Source organism: Cyphomyrmex costatus, unplaced genomic scaffold (assembly GCF_001594065.2).
Source record: "Cyphomyrmex costatus isolate MS0001 unplaced genomic scaffold, Ccosl1.0 scaffold133, whole genome shotgun sequence".
In the NCBI taxonomy this organism is placed as follows: Eukaryota; Metazoa; Arthropoda; class Insecta; order Hymenoptera; family Formicidae; genus Cyphomyrmex; species Cyphomyrmex costatus.
Window position 1 is genome coordinate 494,696 of NW_017275315.1, and position 22,435 is coordinate 517,130.

The 22,435-nt window shown below is 33.8% G+C and overlaps 1 protein-coding gene across 1 annotated transcript in view; it reads left to right on the forward strand.

Moving 5' to 3' along the window:
- Positions 1 to 22,435, forward strand: part of Ca-alpha1D (Ca[2+]-channel protein alpha[[1]] subunit D) — a 49,818-nt gene that overhangs the window by 17,184 nt on the left and 10,199 nt on the right. Inside the window, exons 8-24 of the mRNA XM_018551079.1 lie at positions 602 to 768; positions 1,192 to 1,294; positions 1,838 to 1,983; positions 2,096 to 2,169; positions 2,437 to 2,588; positions 2,795 to 2,912; positions 3,000 to 3,092; positions 3,268 to 3,388; positions 3,516 to 3,607; positions 7,292 to 7,461; positions 7,946 to 8,055; positions 8,201 to 8,315; positions 8,469 to 8,598; positions 8,730 to 8,896; positions 9,205 to 9,292; positions 10,030 to 10,137; positions 21,564 to 21,616. Of these exons, the coding sequence (XP_018406581.1) occupies positions 602 to 768; positions 1,192 to 1,294; positions 1,838 to 1,983; positions 2,096 to 2,169; positions 2,437 to 2,588; positions 2,795 to 2,912; positions 3,000 to 3,092; positions 3,268 to 3,388; positions 3,516 to 3,607; positions 7,292 to 7,461; positions 7,946 to 8,055; positions 8,201 to 8,315; positions 8,469 to 8,598; positions 8,730 to 8,896; positions 9,205 to 9,292; positions 10,030 to 10,137; positions 21,564 to 21,616 (2,007 nt within the window). The remainder of the gene's footprint in view (positions 1 to 601; positions 769 to 1,191; positions 1,295 to 1,837; positions 1,984 to 2,095; positions 2,170 to 2,436; positions 2,589 to 2,794; positions 2,913 to 2,999; positions 3,093 to 3,267; positions 3,389 to 3,515; positions 3,608 to 7,291; positions 7,462 to 7,945; positions 8,056 to 8,200; positions 8,316 to 8,468; positions 8,599 to 8,729; positions 8,897 to 9,204; positions 9,293 to 10,029; positions 10,138 to 21,563; positions 21,617 to 22,435) is intronic.

Genomic DNA, 22,435 nt, shown 5'->3' on the forward strand with positions numbered 1-22,435 from the left:
CGCTTAACATCACACGCGCGAACACTCTCGTTATCGGAAACATCGCAGAACGCACGTTTGAAATACATATATTTCAAAGATTATTAAGAAAGGAGTCAAAATATCATCGACATACTAGAAATATACGTTTCTTAATGTTTCTTTGAGATTTAATAAAAAAGAATAAACAGTGCCAATTAATTACGCAAATAAAATTTCCTCTAGCTTAACAGAATATGAAATTTTATATATCAAAATTCATACCGGAAGATATCAAACTTTTTTTATGGAGACGCGTAAGTCAAGAAGCGTTATTCTTAGGATAATAATTAGATCTTTAGTGGCATGGATCGATTCTGTTCTACTTGCCGCATAAAAGAAAAAAGACCGTCGGAGGACAGCATTTCGCTGGATGTTTCCCGATACGAAAGACGTATTTACATCATACTCGTCCTTGTCAAGTGGGATCGAAGAAGCGCGGGCAAATAAAGAAGATCCCTTTTCACGCGCGTCTCGATTTCCGTTTCATTGCCTTTGAATGTTCCAATTACACGTCTTTCGCGTTGTATCTCTAATCACAACGCGGCATGACCGTACATGCATTTGTCTCGCTTCCGTGCAGTGAATTTTCTAAGGAGAGAGAGAAGGCAAAGGCGCGTGGCGACTTTCATAAGCTCAGGGAGAAACAACAGATCGAGGACGATCTTAGAGGTTACCTCGATTGGATAACGCAAGCTGAGGACATCGAGCCGGAGACCGACGAGCCGAAAATGTTACAAGATGGAAAAAGTACGTATTTATGCACAAAGGAAGAGAGAATTTTCTGAAATCAAAGTGTACACTTAAAATAGAGTTTGCTAATAATTATCAAAGGAATAAAATTTTAATCTATAATGTTCGGTTAATATAACTAAAAATAATTTGGAACAGTTTCATACGATGTTGTATTTGTACAAGCAGAAGTTAAATATAGTAAAAATAATTTAAGATATATATAATAACGCAGAAATAATAATAATAAATAAAAGAATTTTATCTCATTGATACTTGACATGTGTTTCGTATCGTGCATTTATGTAAATGCGCGTAGGAGTGCATAAAATAAATTCGAGAAGTTGTTATACCATATCAAATTGAATTCTACGTGATGAAATAACTTTTCCTCTTTAGTTGAAGGTTGTTAATTAATTAATTGAGTTTAATGTTAAACAGCTAAGCAGCAAAATGAAATAGAAAGCACGGACCAATTGGAAGGTGACGAGGAAGGGATCCAACAAGAGTCCGTTTATAAAAAGAAAAAACGAGATTTAGAAAGGTAAATGCGATACTGAAAATCGTCTCCCAAAATTACCGCTTTAAAGCCATTTAAATGTCTATTTTAACATTAGACATGTCGAGCGGTTACTAATCGGTTTTATTTTTTAATATTATATTTCTTTTTTTTGTATAAAAGATAGGACTCTGAAATTTTTGACTTTCCAATAATTATGTCCTTTATATACTAAATATTTAATGTTTCATTCCTTCCTTTATTTTCATAGTATGCAATTTATTATGTGATTTATTTACTTAGACCGTTTAGTAAACGACAAACTTGGTACTTTTAATGTTAAGAAATAAACCTCTCGCGCGCGACAATCATTGTCGCAGATATTTCGACGAATCTTAATGATAGACTTCAAAAAGATTTTTCTCTGAAATACCGTTGTGCTTTTACGCGTATCGAGAAATGTTAGTAAAGATCAAAGCACATCGTTTGTCTGACAAGTTCAAAGATTCTTTAAGCGTTGTATATGTGAGCGAGTGTGAAGTTTAAACTACACGGCATGTTATTTTTTTGTGATACGAATATTCGCAGAGTGAACAGGCGGATGCGAAGAGCCTGTAGAAAAGCCGTGAAGTCCCAGGTCTTCTATTGGCTCATTATAGTTCTGGTTTTCTTGAATACCGGTGTTCTCGCGACGGAGCACTACGATCAGCCGGAATGGTTGGACCAATTTCAAGGTAAATATTGTCGCGTCGCTACTTGATGGAAATAATGTCGACTATTGTTTGCCTTTAATTATAAATCCATCCTGGTACCTTAGTGATGCGTTTTTTCTTCTTTCGCTACTAGAAATCACGAACATGTTTTTCATCGTGCTGTTCTCCATGGAAATGATATTAAAAATGTACAGTTTAGGCTTTCAGGTGAGTGATTGCTACATCATTTCCCGATATTTCTCGATGTTCGAAATATTATAATGAAATTAATTTTAATATTGATATTACATTACTCAATTAATGTTCATTATTAATAATTATTGACATGTATTCTTATATTAATAAAGTGTTTCTCTATGTACATTACAATACAATATATCTTATTATAGTACATAGAGAAAAATACGTAGTATTGTCTTAAAAAATATAAATAAAACGTCTATTAATCTTCAGGTATTGTAATTTACTTTGCAGGGTTATTTCGTCTCATTGTTCAATCGTTTCGATTGTTTTGTCGTAATCGGATCGATCACCGAAATGATACTTACAAATACACGCGTAATGCCGCCTCTTGGCGTTTCCGTACTTCGTTGCGTCCGGTTGCTCAGGGTATTCAAAGTAACGAAGTGAGTACAGATCAGTCAAATCTTCTTACAGATATAAATTAAGTTTATTAAACTTTATAAGATTATGCCATCGATTTTGTATAACGTCATAAAACGACACGTCGGTATATCTTTGAAGGAAATATATAGAATTTTAACGCGCGCGCGCAAGAGATAAATGTGATATGCGCGATGAAAAATGAGTTGCGTTATCCTTTTGTTTGTAGATATTGGAGATCACTGTCGAACTTAGTGGCCTCTTTATTGAACTCGATACAATCGATTGCCTCGCTGTTGCTCCTGCTTTTCCTTTTCATCGTGATCTTCGCTCTTCTGGGCATGCAGGTAGATTCAACGTGAAGGATCTATAATGATGTAATGACGCAAATACCTTTTCATTTATTTTCTTCAAAATTTATCTCCTTTGAATAGGTCTTCGGTGGAAAGTTCAATTTTAGTGACATGGAGGAAAAGACGCGTCATAATTTTGACAGCTTTTGGCAGAGTTTACTCACCGTATTTCAGGTATCTAATTATTTCATAAAAAAGGAAATTCAAACACAACGCTGTAAAATCGTAAAATTTTATTCCTGATTCATTATAAAGTTTGATTCTGAGATTGATTTCATTTCTTATTTTTGCGTCTCTATTTTCCTTCTACGTTCTAAAAATAACGCTCGACTTCTCTGTGTATCTCCAGATATTAACCGGTGAAGATTGGAACGTTGTGATGTATGTCGGGATTCGAGCTTATGGTGGCGTCGCCAGTATCGGCGTACTCGCCTGTGTTTATTTCATTATCCTCTTCATATGCGGTAATTGTATCCTTTATCGAAACAGATGACTTGGTTACGAAACAATTGTCCCTTTCCTTTTCGTGCAAGTGTAATATCGATTCGGTCTGATTTAATAAATTTTAATTAATCCTTGACAAAGATAGCAACGCAGATATTCTCTTGAACGTGTTCTTGGCTATCGCCGTCGACAATCTCGCTGATGCCGAGTCCCTGACTGCCATCGAAAAGGAGGCCGAGGAGGAGGTGAGTTTGATTGTATATACGATATGAAGAACATAGATACATAATGTACTAGATTGCCGATGATTTCGAGTATCAGATATAACGTGAATTTAAGGATGTATTCCACGCATTTTCTCATTTTTTTAACAAAATGAGAAAATTATAAAAAAAATTACAAACATTTTCATATTGTATTTTTCTTTAAAGTAATATAAAAAAATTTGACAGCGATTTAAAATCTAGATCAAAAATTATTTTAGTAACAAGCAGACATATTTATCAAAAACAATTAAAATAAAATGAACAAATGATTATTTAATAACCGTAAAACTAAAAATTGTATTGTTAAACATAAATATTGAGTTTATTGAAATGTTTTGCATTTGTATATATAATAATCATTTTTTAAAATATATGTTTATAACAAGGCTCAATAAATTTAAAAAATAATTAAAATAACAGAGCTACGAGCCAACATTCGTTAAATTGTAGAAGTCTTAGTAAATATAAGAAGTCATTAGTTAAAAATAAATATAAAGTTTAATAAAATTTAAAATTTAAAAACAGACGTTTCGACCTTTATTAGGTCATTTTCAATGTTAAAAAAGTCGCAAAATATCATTAACGATGTACAAACCATGATATTATAAAAATTCACAAAAACGAATACATGTGTAAAAATATTAATAAAATACGAAAAATATGTATATAAATTCTGTGATGTGGTTATTTAATCTCACTCGCTATTGAAGACTTAATAATATCAGCGCAAATTGGCAAGAGTCCATCAACAAAGCAATCATCAAATAATGTAAATTGTGAAAAACTCCACATTTCTAAATCAAATAGTAAATCATTTTGAAATTTAAAGTATGTATTTCCAATTCCAATCACCTTTTGCAAAGACTATACACTTGATACATCCTTAATACATATATACACAATTTTGTTCTTAAGTGCGTTTTATTCATGTTGAAATACCATGTTAAAAAAATTATCTTCTTTCTATTTTGTAATGTAAGTTATCGTGTCTCGCAGTAACAAAAATTTATTCTTTCAAAAACCTATACTCATAGTAATTTTTGCTACTGTTTTCGTATAATAACATACACAATATATCTTGGAATATTTTTCATATAGCACTGCATTTTCATTAAATGACACACTTTTCGATCCTTCCATTAAATTAATGAAGAAATATAATTATGCTATTCCTCGAAAAACCTTGACACAAAAGAACATGGAAGCAATAAATTTGAGTACACGTCATCGCCTTTCTGTAAGAACTGTAGGATTGTGTAATTCTTGAACGAGCCGTTTCTTCTGGATTTCCATAAACAATCAGACTTCGCGCGCGGCCACATCATCTCTCACGAAGAGAAGCGCGTCTTTACGTCGCGTGCAAAGTATTTACGAGAGTGGATATTACGATGTGCATTACAGATAATGCGAATCCGCTCGCGCGAATAAATCTGAGGGCTGATGACGACAAAACGACGCCTATTCCCAAATGCAAGTAAATGAACATCGCGTTTACACGCCCGTGCGTGTAAAAAGCGATAAAAAGAGCTGTTTTAATCTTCTTCTTCGTACGGTCAAGATTCTATCACGTGAAATTGATCGTTCTATAATAATATTAATTCAGCCAAGAGAAATATGTGTAGTCTCTTCATAATAAGAGATGCTCTATAATTTGAACTCAAACATACAGTGTCCTAGAATCCTATTTATCTTTAATGATAACTTCATCAATTACAAACTAATTTTATCCTACACTAAAATTGATCTAAATATTGACGTGGAACTAGTCAAATTAATACGAGTGTTATATATACGAAAACCAGAGAATTACTTGTGTAACATCAGGTTTCCTTCGCCGAATGTGCAGCTGTTGCAATTCACGAAGTTAAGCGACGCAACGTAATTTTACTTGTAAGGTAGTTTAAAACCACAGCGGCAAAGTTCGAAAACTGATTAATCATGCTTGTGGATTACAACCAAACAACATTATGGTAAAACTGTTGATTACACGATAAAAATTATGATCGCGCGAAGTTCCTTAATATACGACATACACTTCGTTGCATTTATAAGTCTATGTATTTCATTGCGTTGCTAACACTTTCTCAGCAAGTCTATTTTTTTCTAATTTTACGTGTCCAGTATTTTTTCTGATTGTTACACGTAAAGAAATCTTTTTAATGATACATAAAATGAAATAAAACGTATGGAATTGATGCTTGAATCGAGTACACAGATTGCGTTATTGTTTACCAACGGCACTTTTAAAAGTAATAAAAGAAGTTTGTCTCGTTGCAACGCGAGTTATGCAATCAAATCACTGTAATAATAAAGTTTATTGTTTATTCGCGCATCGAACTTTTTTTTACTGCCAATATTCATATCGATTTTGTTTTTCGATTTTATAATGTGTAGAAAGTGGCATTGAGGAATGTTTCCCCGGTGTTCAAACAATGGATAGGTTTTGCTTTACACAGGAAAATTAACGAGATATAATTAACTCGAGAATTTGGCAAATGCTCCACGATAACAATCATTCAAATATTTGTGTGTGTACAATGACATACTTTATGTTAATATTTACGAATGCGTTATCGACTTGTAGGAAGAGCTTTGCACAATAATGACATTAATCGGATGAACAATTATATATGTTAGCTAGAATTTAATAAGTTCAAGAAATAAATATTTTATTTAGCATTATTTAACGCATGAATGTATTCGTCATTAATGCTTTAATTGATCCTACAGCTTTTTTCTAATAACTGAGAGACTCTATACTGTGTGTAAGATGTTTGGAATGCAGAGAAATTGAATCAATTGAATCGATTATAATTAAGATTAAATTAAATTTCATTGGTTAAATCCATTCGTTACCGAGTAAAAAAGTAATTAGTTACCGTTATTAGTTAGCGATTTTTAAAAGTACTATAATTCGTTACTATAAACTAGTTTATAATACTATGAACTTAGAATATTATCGTTACTTGAAAAAGTAACTTTACTTTTCCGTTATGTTTTTAAAATCTAAAAATATACTTTTGCAATATTTTTTTAAATTGTTAGTAAAAGCAATATACAATGGCACTAGTTTTATTTTTTAGTTTTTGCTTAAAAACATAATTTTATAATATAAATTTTTATAATTCTGAATAATTTTATAATTCTGAAATCTGTAAAATACATACGCACGGTAATTAAGATATCTATCCAATACATGTATATTGTATGACATAGAAGTGTAAAATAATTCCGATCGAACCGTATCTAATCGTGTGCTAAGTAACGATAAAAGTAACTGTAAAATTCGTTATCGTTATCAAAAAAATATAATTACGTTACTGTAACAGTTATAAAAAAAAGTAATGCAATTACTAATAAAGTTACCTAAAAAGAGTAACTTATAACTGTAACTTCGTTACACACAAGTAACGAGTTACTTCCATTCCTGGTTAAATCAAACATGCGGACTTGATTTTTATTATTTAAATATAATATTCTTTACATATATCTCTCTTATTTCAATAAATATTATTCTATTCCCACACAAAGATTTTCTTCTGTGGATGTTGTATTTTACTAAGATACTTTTTTTGTACGAGATTATTGCTATTGATTGCGCAATCAACTGTTATCTTTGACCGAATCACTTGGCAGATAACTACTCTCCTCTATATTCTATAGGAGAAAAATAAATCTCGCAGCGGCTCGCCGGCAAGAGACGAAATCAGTGGCGAAGCTGGTGACGATGGTGGTGAAGGCACCGGTGGAGAAGACGAGGGCGCCGGCACAGATCTCGAACACGATCCTAACGAGACAATGGAGGACTATGAGGCTGCACTCGATACCGAAACGTAAGTCTTCTTATAATGTAGTGGAAGTTGTAATATAATGATGCGCGTTATTACATTAAGGAAATTGAAGAGCATTATTACGCACCCCTCCTTATGCAATATTATTATGATCCTAAAGCTCGAGGGGATCCGCAAGAATCAATAACCATGGTTCAATTAAGGATACGCAGTGATCGTAATTCATTATTGCAATATATTTTATTTTTTTGTCGTTAGACCGAATTTATTAAAGAGCTTAACGGTATTAATTGATACTTGTCTTTATCAAGTACTAATTTCTCTTAAAAGTAATCGAAGAACTTTATCTTTTTTTTTTCTGAATGAAAGGTTTAGAGAAAAACATAGTTTTTTCATTTTAACAATTATTATTCTACGTTCTTTAAGTTTCTAAAGAATTTGCGTTGATAAGCCGAATCCACAAAAAGATATCTATTTTGAAAAAGTAAACTTAAAATTTAATCTATAATTATCACTAATTATGCAGGTCAGAGAAAAGTGAAGATATGAATACGCATAAAGTACGACTCAACGTTGAGTCGGACGAAGAAGTGGAGGAAGAGGAAGAAGAGGAAGATGAGCCAGAAGAAATGCAAGGTTAGTTAACCTGAATTTTCTGTGTTTCAGGAACTAATAATTGAAAACTGTTCGATTTTGTCAAGCCTTCGATATTTCCGTTAGAAGCGAATAATACTAAATGGAACGCAATAACGACTAAATAAGAGATTAATTACTTTTACAGATGAGGAACCGGAAGTATCGGCTAGACCGCGAAGAATGTCCGAGTACAATACGATTACCAAGAAGGAACCGATCCCGACCGGTTCGGCATTCTTTATTTTTTCAAGCACTAATAGGTACAGAAACTTTTTGAAGAACTTCATTTCGGCCATCAAGATAAAAGATAAAGAATATAATTCAATCAAATTTCCCTATATTTTTATTTCTTGAATATCTCTCTTTACCAGAAACCACATTAAATCATATTCCTTTTCAATTGCGTTTTGCAGGTTTCGCGTGTTCTGCCATTGGTTCTGCAATCATAGTTACTTCAGCAACGTGATACTGATTTGCATTATGATTTCCTCCGCCATGCTGGCAGCCGAAGACCCATTGAGAACCACGTCGGATAGAAATGCGGTACCCGATTGTGCAAAAAGACAAATTGATTTCTTAGTTGTTAAAATAACTGTTTCATGAGAATTTTAACGAAACTCTCGAAATATTGTTATTTAAGATAGCTAACGAAACTGATGTGTGCTTTGTTACAGATACTGAATTACTTTGACTACTTCTTCACTGCTGTTTTCACGATCGAAATCTGCCTCAAGATGATCTCGTATGGCTTCATTATTCACGAAGGCGCGTTTTGCCGATCAGCTTTCAATCTGCTTGATCTTCTCGTCGTTTGTGCTTCTCTCATTTCCATGACAGTCAGGTATAATCTTATTTTTCCTATTAATCTTCTGACATAATTTAGTCTTATATAAAGAAACAATAAAGTTAGCTCTTTTACAACATTTTAATTAATTATGACACTTTTAATCGTGCAATTTTTCATTGTATAAAAAGAAATCTATAAATGGCGTTATTATAATAGATTCTAGAACAGAGTTTCGTTAAAAAAAAAATGTAACAGTCTGAAAAATTATTTTAGAGATATTCGTTTGTTACTTCTGAATTTCTATTGACTGACTGTGTTGATATATTTATTGTATATTTATTGTATATTTATTATACTTGCAGAGCTGGCGCATTCTCTTTCATCAAAGTGCTCCGAGTGCTCCGTGTACTGAGACCGTTACGTGCTATCAATCGCGCTAAGGGATTAAAGGTACTTCTTTCATTTGTCTCACCTATTTCTAAGTCCGCTAAAACCGCCCAATTCACAGCATACGCCCTACCGTAGTATGTAATAATAACGCCAGAGGCATAATACCGTAATGTCCACAGCCAGCTATATTAAAGAGTCGCTCTCGTTAGTCCGACGTTGATCGCCAAGCATACGCGAAGTTGCAATTATTCATACAAATGGTGGAAGGGCGCCGAGTTAACTTTGGAAAAATCACGTTAATGGCGAAACGAGATATTTCGTTTCCGCTACATACATACTAAGAATTTTTGTTATGCAAAAAGTCAACGCGTGATAATCATTATTACGCGAAAATTTGTTCATTAAGGTCGATACAAATATTATTTATCATTATTTCTCTCAGTCAATATAAGATTAATACAACATTATTACATCCACGTCAATTTCTCCATATATTGCGAAAAGATATTTAAAAAACGTACTTTTAGTTTTATAATTAAGAAATTCATTTCGAGTACCTCTTTAGAATATTAAGAAAGTCTCAGACTCTGCTGGCTCTTCACAAAGAGACCACTTTTGCGATTTAAAAAAAAGCTACACGAATTTGGCGGCAATAAAATGCTAATATATTATAGCCAGAAATACATTATTAGAATTTGCTAGTATTAAAATTCGCTACGAACGAATGCGGCGCGTATAATTTTCATCTCTCTATCACAAAGGGCGATTATATATTGTGATTAATATTGTGAACCCAGCACGTAGTACAGTGCGTCATCGTAGCGGTAAAGACTATCGGAAACATAGTCCTCGTCACCAGCCTCCTGCAGTTCGTGTTCGCCGTCATTGGCGTACAGCTCTTCAAGGTAGGATTATCGGGCCCCGATATTGACACGGCCCCGAGAGAACTCTCCTCCGAACCTCTTACAGTTATACACTAGAGTGGCAGTAATATATTACCAGTCGATTATACCCTACAAACAACCCGAAAAACCTTAAAATCTCAGCCTCAAATCCACCTCTCTTTTTCTCTTTCTCTCTCTCTCTCTCTCTCTCTTTCTCTCTCTCTCTCTCTCTCTTTCTCTCTGTCTCTCTTTTTCAAGATCCGTTTTCAGCATATGTTCATTCGTTTATCTACACATTTCTTAATGCAAGCAGCTAGAAATTTAATTCACCATCACCAAATTCACCATTACTACGACTACTGTCAACCTCAGTTCGCCTTTGCTCGTCATCTCGATAGCTTCTTCGACGATTATTTCCGCCTTGTTGCAATAAACACGTAGTCGTAGAGGTCGCGATTAATTTAAAAGTGATTAAAGTCACGAGAGTCCTTGTCCGCAAGTGTTCTTGAGGGAAAAACGCGACTGCAAAAGATTGTCCAATATTGTTTTTCCAGAAAATTATTAGTCAAGATTAATGGCACGTGTTTAAGCTTTTGCTTTATAATTTTATTAAATTTTCTCACATCAATAATTATATGTTTTCCATATCAAGTTCCTGCACCGTTTCTTGCAGATTTTCATCACAAATTTTTGAAGACACGCGCACGAGATTTTAATCACCCTTTTGCGCACTCGATACACATGTGTGAATATGTATATACTTTGACAATGAGTACGTTTTATCAATGATTATCGCAGAAAGCTTTAGAAAATTTATTTCGCTAATACGATATCGATACGGATTGCCTGAATGAAACAGAGTGAAGTTGCGGAATTAACGAACGCATCATCCAATTAGGAGAACATCCATGTGTCAATCTCTGATATCGATTACGGTCGAAGCGCACAGCGACACGTGGAAAATAATCGTCGAGGGGCACGAGCATGAGGCGAATGTTGTTTTCTCTGACAGATGCACCTCTGGGTATCTCCCCCGTGAAACAAACTGTCTTTTGCGTGTAACTTATTCATAATTGGGTTTCTTGTCTCGATACTCTCCCCGAAACCTCTCACTAGGATCATTGATTGTGTACATTGTTTGTGCTATATATATAAGATTTTTTTATGCAAAGTGCTCCGTTTATCGAAGGCCAACTCGACCGTTTACCTTTGTTATCTAAAATTAATTTTACGTCGATGTAGTTTATTTGACACTCATACCAATCTTGAATGGATTGGAGTATTTATTTTGTCATTATGTTATTTCTTTAAATAAAATATTTATAAAAATTTAGATCGATGTTTGTTTGAAATTGTCTTAAAAAATATTTTTAAATGCAATATGTAGAAGAGAGAAAATCAATTTATTGGAAAGTGTATGTATCATGTATGCCAAAATTTCTTTTGATATATAGATTATTATAATTCGAATAAAATCATTGAATTCTATTTTGCTGTTTCAAGTATATACAGCCCACGGCCAGACTAAGTACTTTAAAACTTTAAAAAAGCGTGCAAGAGTGAATTTTACTTAGAATTTACCCGACAACTTCATCGAGCCAACTAAATTATTCACACATAATGCCGCGTTTATGTTTATAAATATAATAAAAATAATGTGTTTTCTCTTTTTTTCTCTCGGGCTTGATAAAATATTGATACGTAAAACTATCATTGGAGAACAGCAGTTCTCCAATGATAGTTTTACGTATCAATATTTTACGATGTTATATAGAGACAATCTATTGTTTTCTTGTCTGCATAGCATGATTCGATAATCGTAAATTGTGATAAAATTTTTCAACATATATGTTGTTGCGAACATTGAACAAAAATTTTAGAAATCGTAGTATACATTAAAAAATTGGAGCACTGATTTTATTCGATATAGTTTTAGCGAGGAAAAACCGCTGTTATTGTTTTGTGAAAAATAAAAAAGAAAAGAAAAACAAATATCGTTTTCGTTAGACTTTTGGTCACAAAAATAAAAACGCTTCGAAAAATGCACTTTGTAACAATTTTTTAAACATATGTGAATGTATTATATGCGACTTTATTCAGAGATATAAACGAGAGCAATCTTGTAATTTACAAGCACACACAATAGAGAAATTTTTTTTATATTTTCTTCTATACGTTTCTTGAATATCGACACCATATATTTGATTCGATACATATATACATATGTCTACTGCTTTCAAACTGAACAATGATCAGTATAGATTTTTTGATGGTTAAAAATTATTTGCTTTAAAAAATATTCTGTATTTTAAAAGGTAGTTATATGCGTAATAGAAATAAGTGTAACAGCAATAAATAATTCATATATAGATATGTAATTGATAAAAAATCTGATATACATATAACCTAAGGATACAAGGATCAAATGAAGTAATTAAAATTTTTTAGTAAAATAGATAATACGTTAATAGAAAAATTACTAATGTAATCTTAATATCTTTTTCAACAATTATAAATTATAAATTAATTACTTATATATATTTTTACGATTTTGCAATAATTATATTACCATTGAAAGATCGCAGTATTATTCTACTCTCAATTATTCCATTTGTTCTTTTTTATCATTTGTGATAAATCGTGTTACGCCGATGTAATTTAATATGAGTGATCGGGGGGAGATGAGACGGTGACTGAAAAGTAGATAGAGGATAGTCAAGTGTAAACAAAAAAAAAATGAGAAGCGAAAAGCGGCTTTACGCAAGACCTAACATGCCTTTGCTCTTTCGGCATTGGTTTTCGTTTCTTCGTTTTTTACTGCTATCAGCTGCGGACACCTAATAATATACCTGTTTTATATATTACATATGTCTTTTTCTCTCTCTCTCTCTCTCTCTCTCTCTTTCTTCTTTTTGCCATCACGAGATTTTTTGCTGCTAGAGACTTGATAGATTACATCGCTGCTCAAACAACACAAAACAGCCATATCACATACGCACAAATCCACACATATTCTCTCACATCGAACATGTATATCTGTAGTGACTAAAAAATATTCTTGTTTCGTAGAAACTTCTTTCAAAGTGTTAATATTGTATAACATATGATTGATTCTTTTATTGATTTTAAATAAATAAATGCGAAATAATGTAAATTTAATTTGCTTCATTGTATATACACAAATATTTTTTTATGCACTTTCAGAAATATATCAGCATTCTGAAAATCACGATAATTAAATTAATAAGAACGCGAGGAAATTTAAATATATATCATCTTAATATATCCAAAATATTTTTTTCTCGGAAGTATGTGCTTTATATATGTAGACCGATATAAATCATTTAAATTTCTATAATTTAAACGTGAAGAAAATCTGTTAAAAAAAATATGTAGTTACTTTTATACGCGATAGTTCAAGGCATTCTTTCGATATAATTCGAGCGGTGTTGGCCTTTCTATATGTATAATATATGTATACATGCACAACTTCTAGAGATGAAACACACACGCATACGCATACATATATTTATGCGAGAAACAAGTAGGCCTCCAAGAATATACTAATCCCTTTGATCTTATATTTTTACACGCATATACCTTCCCATCTATCAGAAAAAGAAATTAAAAGAAAAAAGACTCAAACTTCGTGATATTAAAAGACTGGTAGTAGAGGATGTTTGAGAATTGCATGCTTGTGCCGGCTAAGCATTGCAGTGGTGTGCCGCTATATTAACCTGAGAGAGAAAGGTGGAGGAGAAGAAGAAAAGGGCATTGTTTCCTCGTAGCTCCATTCGCTGTGGTGGGACTTCGCCCTCGGACAATCAAAAAGGGAAAAGATCACGAAAAGCGGTCCCTATACGCGCGCACAGACCCATAATTGCTGCAAAAGGAAGCATCACGGCAATTTCCTTTTCCGTTCGTTTTCTTAGGCTTGGAGATCATCGATCCTGATTGTCCAATTTGATCTCGTGACTTTATTTCGTTTCTGATTGAACGTAAAATGCTATGTTGTTGTAAAACATTGCACTATTGAGATAAAAAAAATAGAGAAGTGCGGAGTATAATATCGCATAATCAATTATTGTATGTTTTCAAATCATGACGTTAAAACTAAATTTTTTTTAATTAAGAGTGAAATCAAATTTTCCGGAGTTACTATTAAATGGAACGTTTGGCTGTTGTGATTGACGGGGCAATCGAGATCGATAAAAGTGGGAAATTCTGATAAAGTCGGATAAACTTGCTTATATTAGGCGAGGTCGATGACAGCGGCTAGGCGAATCAATGTCGATCAGGTTAAATCAAGCGTTGCTAAATCGAATTTAATTGCATTTAATTTTCTATACCGCGGAACTCCTATGATCATTATTCTGCACACTGTGATTAATCCTTTATTGAACTTGCTCGTTTCTTCTTGCAAAGTTCTAGAAGTATTAATTTTCCAACCAGAGCCTGCAGAGCTTCTTAAACACTCGCGAACAAGAGCATCAATGCTACGTAAGAGATATTAAAGCTTCTCCGATAAAGGATACAATCGCCTTCAAACAGAATAAAGTAGAAAGATAATATTCTGAAACTGATCGAGGATATCGGAATGTGGAATTCGGCGCTTACTAGTAATGCTTACTATAATAAAGGAAAATATAGAGTAACATAGAAGATGATAGAATAGTTGACATTCTAGACTATCTTTATATATGTATATATTAGTAGAGTTTGTTCTAATTATTAATCTTAAGCGGAAACAAGTCGTTCAGCCCGGCATTATCTATCTATATCTATATCTACCTATCTACATATATATATACAATATATATACATATCTATATATCTATCTCTCTATCTGTCTACCTATATCTATATATATTTCTCTCTCTCTCTCTCTCTATCATATATATATATTATATATCGCTCGTAGTTTCATGTGTATCGATCGCCCTACCATTACATACTCCCTTACACGTACACACATATACACATACAAGTATGCGACACAGTATTGGGTGTCACAGAAGTAACTAAGCAAGCTAGCGAGTTAATTCGCAAGTGCCTGGTTTCAATTCTCGTTCGACAAGATGTGAAAAGGTGAAAATGTGTCGTCCCTTAAGGGGGATTGCGACCACGATGTAGCAGTTGAACAGGCATGAAAAAAGGCAATAAACGTTACAGAGCTAATGCCCGACGCGACAGCCGAGTCTGAGGTGAAATTTTTACGATAGCTTCGCAAAGAACCGCGGTTTCTGCCAATATTGTGATGCAATTTTCATCGCGAGGATAGATTTCGAGTGATCTCGTTTCCGAAAATTAAAAATTTCCTATATCTCTATCTAACTTCAATTGATATTATTACAAGATAACGTTTCGTAGCGTAAGATATATTTTTTTATAACGAAAGAATTTACATAGTTATTTATATATAATGTTATTGATAAAAATATGAATATGTTATTGCCATTAAATTAGTGTTATTGGATTTACTCCCTCGTAGAATTTCTCAGACCGCTTCAATTTTAGCTTTCAATTTTCGAGGTATATATTTGAAACGATAACGTTTACTAGCGGCGAATCTCATCGAGAAGCGATTCGAACGAGCAATATCTCACACCATTCGCGGATATGAACGAGCACGCTCCTGATCACGCGTGTAAAATCACTTTTCGAGAAAGCGCCGAGATTTGCCCGCTCAAAAGTCCCATAGGTGCATTGCCGAGAAAAAACATCGAGCACTGATGGGTTGGACGGCGAGAGCTTAGTTAACGCGATAAGAACAAAAGGGATAAAGTTAGAAAAGAATCTAGAAGTTAGAAGAAGATAAAAAAAAATCGAAGTTCTCCGAGAAGAGAGAGCTCCGAGGAATCGAGAGGAAACAGAGAGAAGTTGCGTAACTTTCGAAGAGATAGATCAATCATCATTCGCTGCGTATAAGAAATTCATATAATAAAAACAGGCACCACACACGAAAGGGGGTAAATCAAGCTAACGAGGCTAAATGCTACGAGCAATTGAGTGCGTAAATAATTAAAGAGAATACAATATAAATAAAAAAAAAAAAATTCAAATCGTGGCGAGAACTTCCACCACCCAAACGGCCTCATAGATCCCACCATCGCTCGCCCTGCTCGTCCGCAACTGAAAACGCTACGTGATAAAGTACGTAGTGAAGTGTGTGATTGTCGCCATTAAAACGATCGGCAACATTATGTTGGTCACCTATCTCCTACAGTTCATGTTCGCTGTTATCGGGGTACAGCTGTTTAAGGTAAAGAGATCCAGCCATCCACTTAGAAAGCTTACTAAGCGAACGAGATTGCGTTACCACTTTCTCTTGTCTCTCTATCTTTCTCTCTGCCTTCCCTTACTATCCTATTTTCTTTCTATCCTCCCATCTCTTGGCGCTTACGTTTACTTCCGTCGCCCATGGCGACGGTAGTAAATTTCCGGCAGAGTACCTCGAACGATCAAATTTTGCTAAGCAAAATACAGACGGTGACATAAAATAGAATAATGGATATCGTGCAAAATGTTAGTTATTTATATATATGTATATAAGATATTAAATATTTTTACTTTCGAATAAAATTCGTTTATAGTACTGGATTATATGCTTAAATCATTTTTTTTCGGTAAATCATTTTTTGAGTAACTTTATTTAGAATGCTGTTAATTTTAATGTCGTAAATTATATTAATTAATTTAAAATCGGAATCATTTTATAGTATTAAATTGATAAAACGAGAACAGAGAAAGCGTTAAATAAGAATTATAATATAACTAAATAATAATGATAGAAAATTAGTTTTATCTGTGTCTATCTGTATTTTGTAATCCTATTGCGGATCATATTTCCAGCATTTTCCTTAATTTTTCTCTAGAACAGATTTCAGCAAAAAAAGCTATTTTATAACATGATCTTTTTCATTACATTATCTTGATATTTTAAACAGATTGAATTAGTCATAAAGTTTGCCTAAGTCTGTTCCAAGAATTTATCTTTCCCATTTTAGTTTTAATTCCCTAAATCGTACAAGGGAAAGAATCAGCAGCAAGATACGACATTTTACAGTATCAAAACGAATTTAAACGTTGCAAAGCTTCTAACATAATAACGTTGTGAATAATACTATACAGACAGTTTCGACGAGGAAAAAATTTTCCCTCTATAGAAGAGTACCTTTTGCTGTGAAATTATCTCTGCTTAATCCGTCGGGTATTATCTAATTATCTGCTCGACGTATCGATCATTAGTCAATTATTAATTATTATCGTGATCTCATGTACGATTCTGACGGCCGGAAAGACACGGAAACGATGACGGATTACTTCGCGGATGTACATATGCATATATGTCTCGTTGCTGCCGATCTCTCTCTCTCTCTCTCTCTCTCTCTCTCTCTCTCTCTCTCTCTCCCTCCCTCCCTCTCTCCCCCCCTTTTACAACAATACCCTCGAGCACGGTAACGCTGTTATTAACAATATAACGCTTTTAACCAAGAAAAACCAGGCGAGATTGTCGTGTAATTTACGTCACGTGCAAACTATATCTATATATATATATTTATATTTTTGTATATATATTTATTCCTCACACAACCAACGATACGCATATCATATATCGTCATATTGTGTCCCCCTTTTCCCGTTTAAAGATAGACACCACCTTAACCAAGCATGTCAGTTGTGCTGTATGTGAGAATGAAGCTTTAGTCGTAGTGCATGCTGGCCGTCCACGTGCACCAAAACCACGAGTTACACATGATGATGTGATAGAACGAGGCGAACTTTAGTGTAGCAGCATCTGATAAAATAACATCAATTAAATTACGGCAAATTGCATTAATATAACAAAATGAAAATGGATTATCATTAATGAAGACTCATCATTATCAGCAAATTAGTTATTTGAATATTGATTTATGTCGAATTTATGATTAATAAAAGACATACTGAATTAACATTTATGATGCATCGTTATACAAGTTATCAAAAATGGTTCTACAATAATTTCCATCATTAAAGTAAAAGTGGATAATTGTTCGTCTCGTTTTGTCACGACTAGACAACAGTTTTCTCCACGACTCACACGATTTCACAAGGAAGAATAGACATTGTAAAGCTGAACTTAGGACTTAGATGAAAGATAGACTGTACGAGCAGCTGTAGACAGATCCACACAGATGTTCGTAAGACAGCGTTGTGTTTCACAAGTATGAAGTCACAAAGTATGAAATAACGCTAAAGTTACTCACATGCGACCTGATCGGGACTCGAAACGCATTAGTGGATAGCTCCTCTTGAATGTACATACAGAAGTATTCCAATGTATTCTACGTATTTTGCGCGAAACTCTGCCGACTTTGCTACATACATTCATATTCACACAACGGAAGTGGAATGAGATTCGCGACGGTATAGACGATCGTACGGATCTTCGTGAACGTTGTTTTAAAATCGATATCGCTTTCATGAAATTGCAAACTCTATTGAAATTCCGAGTCTCGATTAAACGTAACGCATGACAAACTACTGTCTTTCCGCTTCTCCAAATAACGCTTCGTGGATTCATACTATACACGATATTTGACGTACGATGATATCGAGTAAGAGAATTCGGTTCTAGTTAGCGACACTTTTGTCTCCAGGAGACAAATTCTTTTATTGGATATCGGACATCGAACGTCGGATATTGTACGCAGTGTGAAGCCAGGATTATTAATGTAGCAAATAAGTTTGCTTCACGATGGTATAATCGCTAACATGTGGATATTAAACAGCGATTATGGTTCGTTCAATGTGTTGCATGGTACTTCGGATAATTGTTATTTTTTCATTTCGGACGCCGAAATGGAATGCGCAAACGGTCGTTTTAAAACAAAGCAAGAAAAGTGATAACCGGATTTACAAGTCGCGGAATTTTCACATTCCTGTCTATCTTGATCGCGAGAGTATACATGCGTAGCTATACTCAAACTGACATCCTCGCGGATGATTTCACGAGGATAATATTATCTTGATAAAATATGAATTACATTTTATAGAAATTATATATATATACTGAATTTCTCTCTTTATATTTAGGAGAAACATTAAACAAAAAGCTGTTTGGTGAACAATACATGTAAAAAGTATACGACAGAAATATAATATTATTACAGTTGGGTGGAACAGTTAATTAAATGATTTCTTAGCAGAGTGATGAAAGTAGAGATTGAGTACTAAGTCGTTGATGTTGAACGGAATATCTGACGTGTTATATGTCGAAATTAATTAGTATAATATTCGTGATAATTATTCGCGTATATTTCAAGCTCACAAATTTGTTAGTTTAAATTACATTGTACTTTTTTGCTTAAATTATGCACATGTAAAAACATTCTTGCTGCGAAGACTCTCTAAAAGAATTAGTAATTATAATAAATTATTAAAACAAAACAATATTCGACGAAACACAAAATTGCGAGATAATATGTCTCTTAGTAATAAGTTAACATTGGAGCAGATATAGTCGCATAAAATTAATAATCTATTAGGATTTTTCTAATAATTATTAAAGAGAGAGAGGGTAACATTGTGGGAAAGTGAATTAAATTTGTCGGTGTTTTCTCAAATAACATAAACGTCGCTTGATAATGTTCAATGAATGCTTTAATGTCGTTCATAATGATCGTCTATTCTGTAAGCTGCAGGAACGTTTTATTTTTATATAAATATTCCCACGTATACACGTCGCTTTTTATCAACGTATACGTATGCAAAAAGGTACGTGACGCACGATATCTGAGTCAGGAGATACGACGTAGAAGAAGAGAAATTAATGTTAAAATAACGAGATAGGAGAACACAAAAAAGGTATATATATGTCGCGAATACGGCAATAGTGCTGCTTCTGCACGAGCCGCGACACGTACGACGCCTGTGCTTTTTTACTTGCAAGCAATTATGGATTACAAAAAGAAAGAGGGAGGAAAGAAAGAAGGGCGGGAGGGAGAACAATCGCAAAATCGTCAGTTACATGCTGTTGTCAACAGAAATGGGTGGGTTGTGTTGTTGTTTCAATCTGTTTAATTATTTTGACCCGCACCAGCTCGTGTTATGTAGGCAATTAGTACAATTTGGCGCGTCACGGTGGCCCATTGTTCGTGCTTTTTTCCCATGTCGTGTCCGAGCCCACGCGAGCGCGCCATGTCGACGGATAATGGAGCGGTCACGAAAACATGACGATATCATTACAGGGCGCGAGCATCACGCGTGTATAGATTGCGGCTTTTAAACCGTTGAGGTGCATAATAACGCCCACTGAAAATACCGTCATATTTTCGAACATCTCTTTCGGAAAATGATATATATTATCTTCTCTAATGAATAAATACTGTAATTATACTGTATTAACTGCGCAAACTCGTCCAAGATTTAACGATAAAATTATTTAAAATTATACATATTATTATTTATAAGTCTACGATATAAAATTTCAATCATATTTCATGCCAAATATTAAATGAAAGCTTTCTAGCATTACAGTCTTCGTAATGTCATTAGTTCAAAACATACATGCAAGATTTCGTATTCTCCATTATTTTTATAGAATTTATAGATGTCAAGTGAAACACATACATATACGTATGTGATATCAAAAGGATAGAGATTAATTAGCGCGAATACATAAAAATTCGGAAGATCGAAAAGGATGTTCCTCGCAATTATTGCACCGTCTTGCTCTGTCCACATGGTCGCGACGCAAGTTTCAAGGCGAGGGGGGCAAAGGACCCGTTTTCACCGACACCTTTCCCTCAGCGTGCTTATGCACTCAATGTCCGTGTACCACCAAGTGTGGCGAAAACGCTTAACATGGACGTAGCCGCGGAATCGTCGAGGAATCCCACGCATCGCTCCGTACCTTGTTGTACATATGTATGCACGTGCCGACGAGGAATGTTCCTTCCTTCTTTCCATACCACGTTTTTGCCTCACATTAACACCCTCTTATTTTGCTCGATCACATCTCATTGTTGCTGCCGCTGACAATGCTACCGCAAGAATGGCCGATTCACAGCTGATGTGTAACCCGTCATGCTGGCGATCTTTGAGATTTTAATTCTACACGAAGAATCAATCACGTCGAGACAAAAGATATCGAGCAAGAGTCTTTTGTAGCAAAACCGATTTTATTATTAAGTAACAGCAACAAAACGTTGAAGTATTTTGTAATTATTGAGTTTCTAATTATATTTCGTATTTGATCGATTATTGAATATTAATTATTCGTATGTACGTAAACTGGTATTTGAATGAAAAGTAATTATTTAACTGGTAAATGGCATCAAATTGAATTTCAAGAACGCTAGCGTGTCGTCCGCAGCTTTAACATGTTACATAAATTCTACTCTTTCCGTATTAACGGGTACGTTAACGGCAATCGAAATTGATGGACTTCTTGTGTTGTGTAGGGCAAGTTTTTCTTTTGTACCGATGCATCGAAAATGACGGAGAACGACTGCCAGTAAGTTCTAATTACGTTATAAATTAATAAAATTATTTAATTTTGTTTAATTGCAAAGGATCTCGCACGAATCTTATTAAAATTGAATTTCGGTAGATTGATTAAACATTTGATATTTTGCAAATCTTGTTCTGATAAGTAGTCTCCACAAGCATGACCCCCTATAATGAACTATTTGACTTCTACGGGGTGTTACTTTTCAAAACAGGCTAATATTATAATATCTTATTTTCAACGAGTACGATGTATTTGCCTACGTCGTTATTTGCACTTTCTATTTGTGTATATTTTTAAATCAATAATATCCTTATAACTTTTAATTTAAAAATATACATGGAAATAATGACGTATAGAATGCACACCGTAAAATAAGATATTGTAGTATTATATTAACCTATTTTGAAAAATGACACACGTCTGATATAAATTAAACGGTTTATTATAGCAAGGCATTATGTCTGTGAAGACTTTTTATCAAGACGACAAAATCTACAACGAATATATTTTTTAATTCATTGATTGATCAAATGCATTGTGCGCAAATGTAATTTTGTGCCGTAAAAGTTGCATTTGCGCATAATGCGATTGATCAATCGATGAATTAAAAAATTCACCCAATATATCAAATTTTCTGTCGATTCCATCAATTCCAGCGAAATTTAATTTCCATAAGATTTGTGCGGTATCATTTCAAAATCATTGTAACGTGGAAATGATAAATATCTTTAAAAATTCTCAGTGATGTTTGCATATAATAATAATGTGCTGGCGAAAGAACAATTAGAAAATATATTAAACGTAAGGAAGAGAAAAATTTTG